The 16,765-nt window shown below is 45.9% G+C and overlaps 1 protein-coding gene across 6 annotated transcripts in view; it reads left to right on the forward strand.

Moving 5' to 3' along the window:
* Positions 1 to 2,843, forward strand: part of LOC118102438 (multiple PDZ domain protein) — a 42,522-nt gene extending 39,679 nt beyond the window's left edge. For all 6 annotated transcript variants that reach the window (XM_035148595.2, XM_035148596.2, XM_035148598.2 and 3 more), the window contains 4 exons: positions 21 to 125; positions 448 to 542; positions 1,197 to 1,320; positions 1,410 to 2,843. In XM_035148595.2, the coding sequence (XP_035004486.2) occupies positions 21 to 125; positions 448 to 542; positions 1,197 to 1,320; positions 1,410 to 1,556 (471 nt within the window). In that variant the 3' untranslated portion in view covers positions 1,557 to 2,843. The remainder of the gene's footprint in view (positions 1 to 20; positions 126 to 447; positions 543 to 1,196; positions 1,321 to 1,409) is intronic.
* Positions 2,844 to 16,765: the final 13,922 nt, after the last annotated feature.

A 16,765-nucleotide genomic window follows, 5' to 3' on the forward strand; every position in this document is an offset into this window, starting at 1 on the left:
GTTCACTCGTTTTTTCCCAGATTGGGGACCGAATTGTCAGCATCTGTGGAACCTCTGCTGAAAGCATGAGCCACTCACAGGCCGTCACTCTCCTCAAGAACGCCACGGGCACGATCCAGCTGCAGGTCTCGCTGAACACACACACACACACACACACACACACACACACACACACACACTCTGTCACCTTTTCTGTTCTTATTAGATAAAAAACAGCAAACACAGTTCCATAAACTGCTGATAAACTTCTGCTAAATACTTACCTTTTATCTTTTCCCCTAAAAGGAACAGTATAAGGTTACTAGCGGCAGACTTTGAAATACCATAAATCCTCCGTCCTTCCTTCTCCCTCGTCCTGCACTACCACCACTATCATTGTCTTTTGTCTTGTCAGTCTGTGAAGTGTACCGTGACCGTAACAGTGTGTGGTTGTTGCTGCACCTGTAGGTGGTAGCAGGTGGTGACACGACCGTGACGGGTCCCTCTCAGGAGCAGGCGGCAGGAGGACTCACACCCAGCTGCATCTTCCAGGATGACATAGGGTATGAACTGGTTATTACACATGGATATGTCATAAAGAAATCCATCCTTACCCCTGTGTTAGTCTGTGGTTACATCCATTTTACTATGTTTTCTGTGACAAACAATGATTTCAATGCACATGTCTACGTCACGTGACCATTCACATACACTGGGCATGTGTGTGCCGGTGTAAACAGGAAAGCAGATTGTCTGCGCCGCCGTTTTTTTTGCTCACTTGCAGAAAAAAATACTACCAAACGAGAAACAACAATAGGGAAAATTCATGAGCAGGGATTTTTTATTTTCTCTTGGGTCGATAACGAGGTGGATCTGCTGCCGACAGTAAGTGTTTACAGGGTTTCTGCCTTCACCGCTGGTATTCGAGATGTGACTGATAACAATCAATCAGGGAGGAGAGGCGGGCGACTGCTTCCAAACATTTTCTAACTGAAAACGGGGCCAGCAGCATTTCCACATTTCTCAGTTTTAAAAGGCTCTAAAACTCTGGAAGCTGTAAATGTGGCGACAACGGGGGCATGGAACTAAAAAAAGTAGTCGTGTGGATGTAGCCTCTTTTTTGTTAGTAGCCCTTAGATGTGTAATAGAGTAGCTTGTATGAACTATTAAACTAGATTTTAAATAGTACACCATTTAAAATTATGTCTTTCCTTTAGCCCCCCTCAGTATAAGAGCATCACTCTTGACAGAGGACCAGACGGACTTGGCTTCAGTATAGTCGGCGGGTACGGAAGCCCTCACGGAGACCTGCCCATCTATGTGAAAACCGTTTTTGGAAAGGTGAGTCGAGAAAGTCGCAAGAGCAAATCTCCTCAGAACCCCCACATTGGGCGTCGTTATTCAAAACTCCTACGTCCGTGTGTGTTCAGGGAGCAGCGGCGGAGGACGGGCGCCTGAAACGAGGAGACCAGATCATGGCCGTTAACGGACAAACCCTGGAGGGCGTCACTCACGAAGAAGCTGTCGGCATCCTGAAGAGAACCAAAGGAACTGTCACGCTCACTGTGCTTTCATAGACAAACACAAATACAAACACACACACACACACACACCCACACACACACACACACACAATAGAGCTCACACCAGCAGTATTTCCCATCTGGGCGATTGTGTTCGAAAGCACCAGATGCAAACTGACATATGAACAACCACACACTGATAATAATGAAGCAGCCTGTTGCCCAATGTAGCTCTGAACACTGTGATCCATGAAGCCTACTAGATGGAGACTTGCATACAGTATATTTCATGTATCACTAAATCAATCACACAAATCATGCTCGAATCGTATGTCTTGCAGAAATAAGAATTTTGAACTATCTTCTTATTTGAATTAGTTATCATGTGGTAAACAGTATTAGACACACTCCATGGCTCTGGATTGAAATAGTCACTGGACACTTTTAAGCAAATAGAAGCAATATCGGAGTATTTCTACAGAGCGGAGGTCTATTTTTGTTTTATTTTTACAGTCTGAGGTGCGCATCACCTCCAACTAAATTCAGAGCATGACAGTATTCTCTCCTTTAGGCAACAAATAAATTAGCAGGGCCGAGCTAATGACTGTATTAGCCGAAAAACAGCATTATTCGCCTTTTACGCTGCACGGCCGTTGGTAATTCCCCCTACTTTGAATTCCCTGAAAAGGCTGATGCTGCTGTAACTGGTTTTTACGCCACTCGTCACCAAGTCACTGTTGTTTCAGCGAACGCGGCCTCCAGAGCATTTCTCCACGTGCTCCGGGGGCGAAACCGTCTGCTATTGTAAATACACTGTGTGTTGTCGCATTTCTGAAGGGAAAGATGTGAAATCCTTGGAGTGTTGTTGTTGTTTGGGTTTGTTTTTTTTTTGTACACACTTTGACTAGTTGAGGAACTGTGAGCGTGTGCATGTATGTGTGTGTGTGTGTGACCTATTCACTGAGATATAGTGCTGCTAAAGCTGATATACACGTATTACGTCAAAGTACTTGGATTTTTAAAGTATTAATTACTGTTCGCTTGATGAAAGTGCACAGAAAAGTAAAAACGATCTGCTATTTAGGGTCGGAATGGACGAGTGGTTCTTGTTGTCAGGTGGATTATATAACGGACCTGAGCTCATTTTGACCATGTTGTTTACCCCAAAACAAAGACATCCAGTGTTTTAGGAAGTCCTGAAGGATCCTGTTGTGTTGTCTAGTGCAGGAGAAAGTTGACTGTTATCTTTCTTTTCACCTTAAAATGTGGCTCTGGTACTGTCAAGGGGACGGTATTGGATTTATTCACACTGAATTAAATAAAAGTGACCTTTGGATTCCAGCAACTTTGCGTTGTCGAGTTAATGTGAGTCAATAACACGCGCCGTCATTAAATCCTCCGGGAAAACCAGCCCATCACACCCGCAGCCAAATGAACCATAAACTCTAACACGACCATATAATGTTATCAAATGAATGATAGTCATTGAGCATTGTAAAAAAACGGAGGGCAGCTTTCACAGTGCACCAGCTTTTGGTCCATCTCAACCGCTTCCTGGTGGAAACGCTCGGGCGATCTCACAGGACACATCTCATCTGCCGTAACATCAGTGAGATCACTTCTATTTTTAAATCTGGGAGATAAAAGGCATTTTACAGTCGCCCGGAGGTCACATTTAAAATGAAAGTCAGAAGCTGAGGCGAGTTGAAATTAAATGAGCAGCACACGATTCATAGATAAAAAAAGATAACAAGGCGTCTTTATTAGCACTTGAATAAAGATTAGTAGATAAAGGATGTGAGGCCGTGTGGAGCTGCACGTATGGTCTTGTTTGAATAGGCCCTCTGTTGTCAACAGGGACTTGAGAGAACATGCGCAGCTGCTTCACAACCTGTCGCATGCTCGGTCCGACGCATGACGTCCATACGTTGGTTTACGGCAAAGAGGGGGGGTGGGGGGGGCTACCAGTTCATCACACGCGTCACTCAGGACCTTTGAAGTCCTGTGTCTAATGGGGTTCTACTGAGAGACGAACACTGCAGCGCCTTTACAGTGGGAGCACACTTGCTCGGCTCCTTCACCCCGAGGTCGAGACCCCCCCCGGCAGCTGCCGCCTCCACCGCAAGCCTCAGCTCCGGACTGCACTCGACAGCTGAGCGTCCGACCGAGCACCTGTTCGCGTCGGTCCCAGCGGTTTGGAGATTAAAACCTCCCCCGCAGGTTCAGGAGACGCCGGCTGGTTTACACAAGGCTCGTTTGCACAGGCCTCAGATGTGAGATCAGATGTTGCAGCTGTGAAGTCACGCTCGACTTGAATGCGGGCACCTGGTGTCACTTTTCAGCGACAATGGCGCCAAAGCCACCTCACTTAAAAGGGCTGAACGGGGACTTTCCAAGGAACAAGACTTCTTGACCGCGTAAATATCACAGACGCTTTTCACGTCCTGCTGCGCACACACACACCGTCATCTGCATCGCTAATGCGTTTGACCCCCACAGCTTCAAAGAAATAAGCTTGTTGCCGCCTGTTTAAACATTGAAAACAGGCGGCATCGCCGTGACTCATGCCAGCATCCGCTCCGGCCATCAAGACGACAAGCACACTAGTTGATAATTGGGTCATGCTTACTCAGCAAACATGCACAATGGCACATCACCAAGCCAGTTTGTCTGCGAGCACGGGTTTGCCCAATTTAGTTTCTGAATATCAGAGAGCAAACGGGGACACAAATGAAGTACAGCGCTTAAAGGGAGAGTTCACAGAAAAATTCAAATCTGCTCATTATATATACGCACCGTTTGGAGTCAAATTTGAATGTCGGGAGCCGTATGGAGGCATTTTATGTTTTACTGTTGTTTTATTCATGTCTGAAGAAGCGGTCACCATTTGCTTCAATTGTATTGGATTTGACTGCAACCCTGTTTACGCCTGAAACTCCAAAAGTGTTTTGTGGACTCAAACACTTCACCCACCTCTACACCGTTCATCCCCCGACTGCCCGATCGGCCTCGTGGACTCTCCAACGTCATGGAAAAGAGCCTGCTATCTTTTGCACGGATCAGACATCTCCTTTACACGGCGAGGCTCTTTTTTGTCTTGGAGAACAGAGGGCCTCAACAAGGTCGTCTATCCGAGCCTTCCCACACAATGCCTCGCTCTTGCGTGCGCGAACTAGCAAACATAATTAAGTTTCCACTGTGGTGGTGTAAAAAACGCTGCTCGCTCTCTACAAGCAGACAAGACTTTCCCTTCACCGGCTTTTAAAGAGCTACTCAAACCAGCTTCCTGCAGCAATCGTTTGACCTTCCTGCGCGTCGACTGCTGCCTCAAATCTTTATCTCGGCTGTCAGGGAGATTAGCACATCACAGGCGCGTCGGAAATATCTGCACTGTCTGAGTCAGCGTGCATTAGTTTCTCTTCAGCGCTCCTTCCTCCCAGCACAATGGTGTAACTGTCCACAGATCGGGTGGTGATTGTTGGTGACAATGGAATCCACCCGCCGAGACAAACATGTCAAATGCCATTTCGTGTAATGTCTTTGAATCCGGAACAATTAAATGCCTGATAAAGATTGGAATGCGAGGAAGAGACTCATTACCCGAGTTCCTGGTTTTTTGCCAGACTGATATGTTTGATGGAACGTTATTGACTTAATGATTAATGATAACCACAGACAACTGGAAACGAGTCCAAACCTTAAGGGAAACATTACCTGAGTCTGCTGAACAAGTCTTTCAACTCGAGCCGGGAGTGAGGAATTATTCCCAGTAGAATGAACTGAGTAATGAAAAAATATTTGCCTGACAAACTCGTCTCGCATTTCAATTGTTTACTTCTACAGATCCCACTTTGGTGTCTTGCTTCCAGAACAAACAAAAAATAAATATGACCCGAGCGCTTAAAATAGATGGCAACTGCAGTTTCCTGAGTAAACACACACAGGCTTCCCTTCTTCTTCTTCTTCTTCTTCTTCATAACCCTAAATTATGCCAGAGTCATACTTTGCGAGCAGGAAGCTGGATGTAATCATGATTTACGGTGAGGTTTGTTTCTTTTCTTCCACGCTCCGAGGAGAGCCACAGCTCAAGCACCCGGTCTCACGTTCCTTCACTGTTTAAATAAATCTGGGAGTTAACCAAAGCGGGTGACGACATCATGCAGGATTGGATTACCTCCTCACCTTTTTGCAGCGTGTTTGCACAAAGCGCAGTGCGAGGGCGGACGAGCGTGTTTACACAGATGACAGACCGCGTGCTCGATGAGGGAACAGCAAACGCCCGACGTTAAACGCCGGCTGGCGAGCACTTAACCGCGGTTATTACATGTTAGCAAAGCAAACAGTCGCCTCGGCCAAGACAAAAACAACACGGGAGACAAGACGGTTTTTTTAACGACCCACCCATGTAAACTCCAGTCCATCTCTATTTGACCGGGCTGATAACAGGCCGCTACTCCACCATAAGGCCACCACGTGTCTAAAACCCCACTGTTGCGTGTTTCACCTGGAATGTTTGCATTTCAGTCACAGCTCCAAATTACATCACCGAGAGCCGATAAGGCCGAGTGTGTAATCACCGGTTTATGAGCTGTGTGTAACGCAATGTGGTGACACAGCTCCTGGGAAGTGTTTGCAGAGCCCGGGGGAGAAGAATCAACCTGTGTTTGCCAAACGAGAGGCGCACGGATCCGACCTCGGTGAAGGACGAGGCTGAAGGACTGTGGAACCAGCGTGCACAGAAAACACAGACAGAGACGAAAAGGACAGCGAGGAATCAAATGACTCATGCAAAGAACTCTTCCCTTATTATAACAAAGTGGTGATTTGAGTGCGATGCTTCAATATTTACAGAATAAACGAAAAGCAAAGAAAAAAGAGTGATGCTAAAGCTAAAGCAGATTAGCGTTAAAGTTTTCCAAGTTCTATGTCTTTAAGCAAAGTATCCAATTGTTGTAAGAACCTCATCCTGGCTCTAGAGAGAAAGTCAGGGGATCACCACATTAAATATCGTCCTCTGTGGACAATGAAAACTGGGTCATTGAAAGTTTTTATACGTTTGGAACACTAGATGAAAAGTCACAATGGGGGTTCACCCTCTGGGGACCATCAACATTGGAAACAAATTTGCCAATATCCAATAATTATCAAGACGTTTTACTAAATGCACGTTTCAACCTCATGGTGGCACTAAAGGAAAAGTCAGGGGATTCATCCTCCTGGGCCCATGAATATCTGTATAAACTTTCACGACAAGCCGTCCACTAGCTGAGATGTAATAGCGGGAACAAATGGTGTGGACAACCCGACACAATAGAGCCAACCACTAATGTGGCTAAAATGCAGTAGCGTGACATACCAGAGTTCCTGCAGCCACACAGCAGTGTGCTTGTCCCACATTTGTTAATGGCCTGTGTTATTGACGACGACCATCTCCCTCGCACCGCTGGTTTCAAAATAAAGGCATCATATTGATTTTTAAGGCAGGATGGAAAAATGAGCCGACGATAAAAGCCCATTTACGCCTCCGGCCCTCGCTGCTGTTTCGAGCCCATTTTCCATCTTCATTCAGCCAACCTGCCTGCGCCATTACATCGGAACGGGCGTTTAAATTAAATGGTGTACCGTAAATAACCTTTTTCTGAGAGTAATACTCGCTCAGGCTCTGACTCGAATGTCTTAACTTTTGATTCATGCCCGGCTCCTTTTATTATTATTCCGAGGACGACATGTTTAGTGCCGCCGTTATCAGTCTCAGAGTTACAGCCCACGCTTTAACCCCTCTATTTAAAACTGGGTTACAATTGTGAATTTTAAAGCGAGGCGGCGGGGTGACACATAAGTCATCCGGCAGCTGTCAACCCCCGGTGGCAGATAAAGACGATACATCTCCCTCGCATTCAAACCTGTCGACCTGCAGCTTTCTTCTTCTGATGTGGCATCTCACCAAGTCATTACCGGCAAACCCTTATATCACCTGACCTGTAATTGTTGTTCTAGTGTCACGGAGGCTCGATAAAGTCATAAAAACCCAGCCTCTGCGGAGTTGAGCAACTCATCACTTTGAAGCCTGCAGAGTTTATTTGAGTTAGCATCTTATCTGTTTGAGCAGCATCCAAGCGAGCCAAGCAGCTGGTGGAGGGTAACGTCCGGAGTCTGTAGACTTTGTTGAAAAGTTCTTAGACAAACACATGAAAACCACTGGACCTCACAAGCCCCACAACATAAGTTTCGTGCTTCAAAATATTTCTGTTTGTCCAACAGCAGCAATAAATGTAGCCGTTTTTGCTGCCTCTGCAAACGCTGCCGTGACAGCACATGGGTACGCTGCACTTTAAATCCGGCTCTGATTTATGAGGATGTTCCCCACGGGGGTGAAGCCGCGAGGACTTCCCACCTGCCTCTAAATGAGACCACAGCCGGCTGAGTGCAGGCCTCAGCAGTGCTTTAAAGCGTGTTTACATGTCCCTGTACCAGGTGAACGTATATCCCTGTGTTTCCTGCCTGGTGTGTGTGTGTTCTGTTAAAACATTTTCTGCCACTGCACGTTCTTTCTCCTCTTCCTCAACATCACAGATGCCGGATGGATCTTTTTTTTTACTTCCTGAGTGGATTCCAAGTGTTAAACAGGTGAAACCGTGTCCTCTTATCACTGTGAAATCAGGCAGAGAAGGGAGAGGAGCATGTTTCTTCTGCCCTACCCACCCACCCTGCTGCCAAAAGGAGCACCCATGGGTGGCTTTGAGACTGGAATCCATTGATGGCTATCTGACATGCCTCTGTTTGAAGGGCACGTCGGTAATAAAGACAGAAATGTGACTCGGTGACAATGCTGCACGTCCTCTGAAGATAAGAACACATGCTTCGGTCTGGCTCGTTCTGTAAACCTACTTCAGGGGAAGAGATTTTAAAGGGCTGTTAAAGAACCCTATGACACGGCACCTGCACTCCGGGTACGTGGAGCATAACTGAAAGGAATTTCCAAGCGAATACCGATCACACCTACACAACACAAGTCCAAAAAAACAATTGGGAACATGCTGCAGTTGAAGTTTGAACAGAGATGGAAGTCACTCGTATCTTAATCTTTCCTCAGTAATGAAAACTCTTCCTACTGCTCGGGAGGCGCGTGAGGCTGTTCGATCAGAGGCAGAATCACGCAGCACGTGTCCGAAAAAACATCAAAGGGAAATATGTCGTGAGCCGACGAAGCACTCAACCCCTCGAGGGGAAAACTTTCCATCAGACTTGCATGAACCTGTTATTTGCGAGCGCTTGAATTGATTTACGCTCTCCTGATGTGCTGCTGCGTCGATCTCGTTTCCTAAAGGAGAATCAAACGACAAGAGGCACCGCGATTCCTCCTCGTTTACGATAAAACGGGACTGATTTGGGTGAAATTGCCACTTGGCCTGGCTGATGTATTTAATGACTTCTAGGGCCCCGGTCGGCTGCTGTTGTGAAAGCACTGAAGCCGGCGCGTTTTTTCTATTTGTTGACAGACAAACTGCTGCACCGACAACAGACGTGGCTGCAGGGCCGTGCTAACACATGGCATCATTAGGGGGCACTTTCACATGACTTGACAGGCTTCGTCTCGCCATGGCGACACCATCAACATGCGTTTGTTGACGGTTGAGCTGCTGAATATCACCGAGGCCGTGTATAGCTGCAGAGCACGAATACTTGGAATGCACAACAGTTTAACCAACGGACGTGATCAATTAAATCTGCAAAACACATGACTCTCAACAATAAAATTCAGTGCAGAAGATAATGAAAATGAAAAGAAAATGGATCCTTAGCACAGATTAACGGTGACATAAAAAGTTTGAATCTGAAGACAGGACATCAGCGTCCCCGGCGACAACAGAAAAAACTGTCTTTTGCAGAGTCCTGCAGCCGCACATCTATCCTCCCACTGTTTTCAGAAGTGGGCTGCAGTGGAATCCCTGCTATGCCGCATCACTTGCCAAGATCCAGAAATCCCCCATGGATTCAATTTTCCAACCCTGTAGAAGAGAGAAAGAGAACGAGAAGCTAACGGTTCATTTAACTTTCTTCAACCCATTTTTCGCTGCTCTGTTGTGCCACGTGTTTTGTATAAAATGATTCAGATATTATCACATGCAACATCAGAGGTGCAGCATGACCTCGGAAACACGTTCAGTGTCTGTGCTAAAATATCCACAACTCAAGGATCACTTACTAGAATTGAGGGCTCCTCTTGGATCCCTCTTGGGCAAACTTATCCCGGGACTTATTGCATGCTGGGGACGCAGCTAACAAATTAGCCATCTGGGTGGTGAGGGCGTAAATAAGCTGGTGAAACAAATAGGAAAATCCTCCGTTTCTCATTTCTTGTAGGTCTACGTGCACGGCCTCCTGCACGGGCTGCGTAGAGCGCGTCCACCAAAGGAGACGGCCCTTGAATTGGGACACAGCTTGTGTCTCATGTGTCTCGTGGTGTCTTCCCATCTGTGGACTTATTTCACACTGGCGCTATTGACTAAAGGCAAAGAAATGAAGTTCTTAAAAAACAAACAGGTGGTCATATCCAATGTTATCTCCTGGGGTCATGTTCCCTTCATATATATGACCATATCTTATCACGTGACCAAAGTTCCATACCTAGGTCATGTGAGGTCATATCTGACAAGGTGCATTCCCCTAAAGAAAGCAGTATCACATGGACATGTTCCTGAGAAGCCATTGGCGGAGAAAACTGAATGGCTTCTTCGTTTTGTTTTTTTTTTAAGGCCAGGAAATCTACCTTGCTCTTGCAGGACTTCTACCCTATTAGCAATGGGCGCCATCATTCGTCTTCATTAGGCTCTTTTGCAAAAGTACAACATCCACACCCATGTGGCCGCAGGACTCGGGTAAGGTGGAGGGGGAATGAACTGTCAGCGAGTGGTGCACCGGCGATTCCAGCGATGATCCTGTACAGAGGGAATCATTAACTGCCAGCGGCCTGAACACTGTGAGGTCAGCCGCTGCCTCTCGCTTGCATTCGCCCCCCCGACTGTGTGCGTTGAAGCTGATGTCACCTTGGCGTGCAGGCGCTGCCGTATCGACCACATGGATTAACCGTCACCCTGCGCAAACCTTCACATGCACGACAACCCACCAAGGTTGCATGACATCATATGAACCCTATCCACACGCTTAATGAGGAATACAAAAGACAGGAGGTGAACTACCTCACTGTAACACACTGCTGTAACCACACCCCCTTCCCCACCCCGACAGCACAAGTCTCCTGAGTCCTATCAGTAACAGCCTGCTAAGAGGCTTTAACCCCCCCCAGCACCACCAGCCCCTCCCCCAGCACAAAGGGCTGTCTGTTAGGCCAGGGAGGCATCCCAGGAGTCAGCTGAGACAGGTGGCTATCCCCACAGGGTATGTATGTGGGGGCTGGGAGGCTGAACGCTGCAGTAATCAGAGACAAGTCAAGACAAAAGCGCGGTGTTATGTCAGCGGTGTGGGTTTCCAACTCTTCAATGTCTGGGTTAAATGTTTGGTGAAGAGTAACACCACAGCACAGGGAGGGACATAAGAAATAAAGGATGTTTTGTTGTGTTTTAACCATCTTTAATGTCACTTATTGCGTGGAAACATAAAATTGAAATACCCAAAGCATTAAATGTTTCTGCACACTGAATAAGGACAGGTATTATGGGGGTGTAGTCATGTATTTTTCTTTTTGGTGGCTATAATTGCACAATGTTTTGTGAGGAAATTGAACATTATCTTGATCAACAACTATCCAGACTGTTTGGCAACAAAACACTTTGCTTATCTTCAAAATAAAAAAATGATTTGACAATTGCCTATTCAGTATTTAATCATTTAAACCCTTGTTTACTTTTTTAATCTCTCGTGCAAAAAAAGTACATTTCCTCTGTTGCATTGCATTAGGAAAAAGGCTACTCTCTGCAGGTACTTTATACTTTTAATACATAAAGTAAATTCAAAAGGAAGTACTTATTACTTCTACTTCAGAACATTTGTATATATTTTTGGGGACTTTTAATGAAGTAAAACGTTTCAGTACTCGCTTCACACACGCTGAATTAGTTGATACTGAAGAAACCTTAAAAACAAGTTTTGAATAATAATGAGGAATACATTGTTTTTCCTAAGTCAAGATCGGGGCTGAAAGCTGAGAGCCGTAAGGTTCAATAATTTTCTTACACTCCCTCACATTAACAGGTACCTTTCAGAAAATGTCCATATCCATTAGGGTTGATGACAAATATGGATTTTCAAAAGAGACAGGAAATCAAACTTGTATCATATTTGTTCAACATGTGGACACTCTATCCCTCCGTTTCTCCACCATGACCCGGACTAAATCCAGCTCTATCTTTTGCATGCAGACTTTCAGGTGGATGAGGCCTAATGGTAATTCAAACCTCCCAAAATTACAACCGCTGCGGTGGAATCCATCCAAATCCTGATCGTGTTTTCATTGAAGCTCTGGGATCGGGGGGGCTTTAAGAGGGTGCCAAAGAAAACTCACCAATTTTGCATCCTAATCCCCCCCCACCGGATATTAGAGGTCCTTTACCTCTTAAACCAAATCACTTGAGCTAAAGTTTCAGGCCGTGTTACACCTGCTTTGAGTTGCAGAGGAAGGGTTTTGGTGGAAAGTCTTGAAGTTTGAACTTAAATGGCACCGGGAACGTTTATATGTTACTTTGGGTTGAGATTTTGAGCTAAAAGGGTGAATCCCAACTTGGATCATGCACATCAGGGCTTGAGGGGGGAATGCCTTGTCTGGTTGTGTGTGTGGATTTGTTGAAACACATTTGTTGATCGGATAGGAACATCTAGAAAACTATGAAGAATTATACAAGTGGGCAGTGATGGGAGCGGGGGTGCTGGTGCATTTTTTTTCCTTTCCCAAGGGGATCACATCTCTTTCCCATGAAGGATGCCAGTTTATGAGGGCGGGCAGAGAGAACGTTTGGGAAAATGGGATCCCACAGTGACGAGAGAGCTGCACGACCCTGTGTGTGAACAGTAATGAAGATACAAAGAGCAAATCCTCACATGAACTCATATGAGTAGAAAATTACAGATCGGAGGAGGGACAGTACAGCCTCGCTCTGATCGAGGAGCTGGAGGCCACAGTCATTGAATTACCAGATTCCTCAGAAGAATTCTTTATGAGAGTTGAAGAAAAATGAAGGAAATTAAAGAAGTAAACACAACAAACGTTGTTATGTTAGCTATTAGTTCCCCCACTCACTTGAAATGCAATGTTGTGACTGGAAACAAAGCTAACTCGCATGATTACAAATGCAAACATGCACCAGTTAAAGGACGCCCCATTACACTCAAGATCCTGCCAAACCAGTTGTGCCAGGTAAATCTTTGAATTTCACAGTATACCAGTTTTAAATCTGGTGTCTAAATAAAGGCCTTCAAACGGCAACTTTCCCAAAGCCGATAAGAGGGAACAACAATGGCATTCAGAAGTTATTTTACACCCCCACCAATGCTAACACCCTATGTCGACATATTAAAGAAAATGGAAAAGTGGATCCACTCCACTCAATTAAATGGTTTCTTCCTTGGGTCATGCCCCACCCCTCCACAAAATCCCATGTAAATTGGTTGACAGTTTTTGCAAAATCCTGCTAACAGACAAACAGCAGGGATAACATAACCTCCTTGCTGGAGGTAATGATAGTATTTGCGTAACTACTCTCAATGAGGACAAATGTTCTGCACTTCAAATAACACAACCCCGAAAAAAATCCTCCTCTTGGGCAGATTATGTAAAACATGAGGTAATATCCAGCAAATTGGAAGAATATCCAAATCATTTCATCACGTCTTGACCCCCACAGGTCAATCAATTGTAACGCTGTCCTGCTGACCCCAAACTGCCCTCGTTTGACTTGAATGAGTGTCCAGGGAATAACAAAGCACTCGTCCACAGGGAAACGTTTTGGTCAACCGTGTTTGCCAACCAACACGCCGTCCCCTGCTCGGCTCCTTAAATGGACGGGGTCAGCTGGTTGCCGGGAAACCCTTGAAAGGATTTTTGACATTTTGGCTTCATGGTGCCGGTTGCTGGGAGAGCTGCTCAAATCCCAGAGTCAGAGAGGAAGTTCTCAGTGTGAGAATATCTCCACAGGCGGTCCCTGTCCATTTGTGATGGCATAATTGTCCTCTTTTACATTACAAGTGAAATACATGAACATGGGCCTTCCAAAGACAAATCTGAAATACAGCGGGAGAGATCACGTCCGCTGTCATGTCCCGGCTTCTGTAAACCTCAAAGCAACCGTGATAACACATTTCTCTCCGTCTCTTTCATGACTCACAACACGGCTGTCAAAGAGCAAAGCAAAAGTTCAAAAGCTCTGACAGGGTCAGTGCCTTCTCTAGAAGTCCCTTTGATTTTCTAATATAGTCACAGAAAGGCTCCCTGGCCTGGGTAGAAAGAGGAAAAAGGGGAGTGTAAAAAAGGGGGGGATCAAATGGGATAGAGGTTTGTTTTGTTCTCTCCTCTCGATCTGCCGAAGGTTCCTGGCTGATGGGGCCTGCTGTTTAATCTCAGCTGGCTCAACGGCTCGGCCCGCGGAAGTGCAGTCAGGAGAGGCGTCTAATGCCGGGGAGTCATCACACAGTGTGGGTGTCACAGGGTGAATCAACACACGCCAAGTTAAAACCGGAGCAACGAATGGAAGATGGCTTAAGACAATGCTGAAGGAGTCTGAGCCAAATACCCCAGAAGGACTTTCTGTGTCAGGACTGGTGCCTACTCCCTCTTCCGTAGATTCACCGTGTCCTTTACCTGCACTGTTCAGAGCCGACAACATGTTCTCCACAGATGGTGAAACGCACCGGTCTCCAGGGTAAAGGTTACACTCATGTGACTAATGATGACTTATTGGCTCCGAACAATGATTTGTGAAAGGGCCTTGTGTGGGAAAGCATAATAGTGAAGTACATCCTATGTTGACATTAGATGTGGTCACAGTGTAGAACTGGTTCCACCAGTTTGTGCCTTTCCATTGGAAAATAATTTCACAACGAGCCATTGAGTTTATTAGACACTTTCCTCGCACCTCTCACCATTCATGAAGTTCTGTGTTTGGTTTTCTCAGGTGTCTTGTGTGGGATGTTTACAGAAGCTTCCAGAGGGGGCGTTTCTCCAAAATCGCAGCTGAGGAATTCAAGAGAGAGCAGAGGGCGGCCATTGTTGAAGTCTAATATATTTGCGCTGATGGAAATAGTGGCCGATACCGGTTGAATGAATGCAGTGGTTGAGAGGGAGAGCGTATTTCACATGGCCCTGCAGTGATTCATGGTTGCACAGGCTGGCACGGGGCCAACTGAGAGCTCTTGTATAATCTACCCAAGTACTGAGTTGACATAGTATGACATCCACTCATGTAATGAAGGAATGACGTACGTGCCTAGTCTGACGTTGAACGCCATCGTTGCATCCCCGATGAGGAGCATCTCGTGTGTGTGGTACAGCATCAGGCTTGTGGCTATAACCCTTGACGTCCGTTAAGTATTTTTCCGAGACGAAACGAGATATTCATGCGATGGGACGGTGCCTTATTAAGTTTTCCACGGGCTTCATAAATCTCCCAACATGGAGCTCCTCGTGTCTGGGAATGCAATAAGGCTGACATGGCGGATCTAATGTGCAACATCCATCACGGGCGTAAGCATGACCACACAGCACCGAGCCATCACAAACGTTCAGACGTTAGGTTGATGGCGTAATGCACGAGACTACGATCCACTTTGGTTTAACAGGTTATAGATGTAGATTCATTCTCTAGTCTTTCTTAAGTTGTTAGAGAAATGGCCACTGTGAAAAGCACCGCCGGGCCCGGGGAGCAGATCACCTAATTAAACCAGAATAAAGTGCCTTAACGTTTGTGTGTGTATATACTCAGTGTCTGTGGCTTCCTGTCTGAGGGGTCCACTGTGTCTCCGGCTCGTTTGATCCCCCGGCTAAAAACCTACTCCAGTAACCCATATCCTGTATCCTCAATTGGTAGCACAGTGACAGCTTCCCAGATACCAGACAGTATCGGTTTCCCTTCATCTTGTGGCAAAGGCCCAACTCCAGTGCCTAATTTGCTAATGGATCCCTGCTGGAAGCTGCCGTCTGGACTGCATGCGAGCGTAATTGTGTTCAAATGATGTAAGTGGTGGGGGGGGGGGGACTAAAGGGATGAATAAATCACTATTTCGCACTCTGCTCCCAAACACAGGGAGATGCAGTTGATATTCTTTCTGTTTGCTCTTTCTTTCCCCGCAGAGCCTGGATGTCATTCACCCTCAGCACGTTGGGACTACGAATGCTGACAGGAGGATTTTTACTTTACTTCTGCAATATAAACTAATAGCAGGTTTTCGCTCTTACTTTCTAAGAGGAATAATTATATGATAATATGGACTTGGGGGAAAAAGATTTAGGCCTGAAGCTGGAGGAACAGGAAAAATTCAGTTTTTTTTTCAAATGTGACTGGAGGATTTGATGAAAGACTGCACTTATCCTCGCCACAAAGAACTTGTTTAAATGGTTCTTCCTTTCATGTACGACATACACACTTATAGGAAAACGTCTGTTCATGCGTGCTGTACCATGTCGCTCTCAGGAGGGTTTTTGACTCAAGACTTATTAGAACATAAACCTGCAGAACCTGTTTCTTTTCGTCCAATTATTTCAAGGCCACTGGCTCCTCGTCTCAACATGCTACCCCAGGGGACACTAGCCCCCAATCAGCGAAGACATGGTTATATTTGTTCAGACAAAAAAAAAACTCCTTGTGTTTTTAATTGAATCGCTGACAGGCAGGTCATGGTGCCACTCACAAGGCTCTTTTGGTTTAGTGGCCTTAGTCTGGTTCAGCCTGACAGGGAGCTTAAGCTTGGGGAAAGCCTCTGGGAGGTAGAGATAAGGGAAGGCAGCATAAAACCAAATAAAGCTGCTTTGCACTTGGAGTGAGACAAAGTTACAAGTGCTTAATGTGCCTGGATAAAGCGATTATACGATATCTGTCTGGAACTAATGTAACGCTAAGTGTCCTTTATGTCCGATCTTGTTAGTTTGCCAGTTTCGTACAAGGCTCGAAGACTGTCGCCCCATTCAGAAAACATCCACAGAATCACTCGTCACAGCTGCTCATTCCAAATAAAACCAGAACATATATGGACTCTGTGAATAACTGGTCTAACAAAGCATTTCCAAAACTGGATCATGATGTCAGATCCCCAGTGTG

The sequence above is a fragment of the Hippoglossus stenolepis genome, chromosome 23 (assembly GCF_022539355.2).
Source record: "Hippoglossus stenolepis isolate QCI-W04-F060 chromosome 23, HSTE1.2, whole genome shotgun sequence".
In the NCBI taxonomy this organism is placed as follows: domain Eukaryota; kingdom Metazoa; phylum Chordata; class Actinopteri; order Pleuronectiformes; family Pleuronectidae; genus Hippoglossus; species Hippoglossus stenolepis.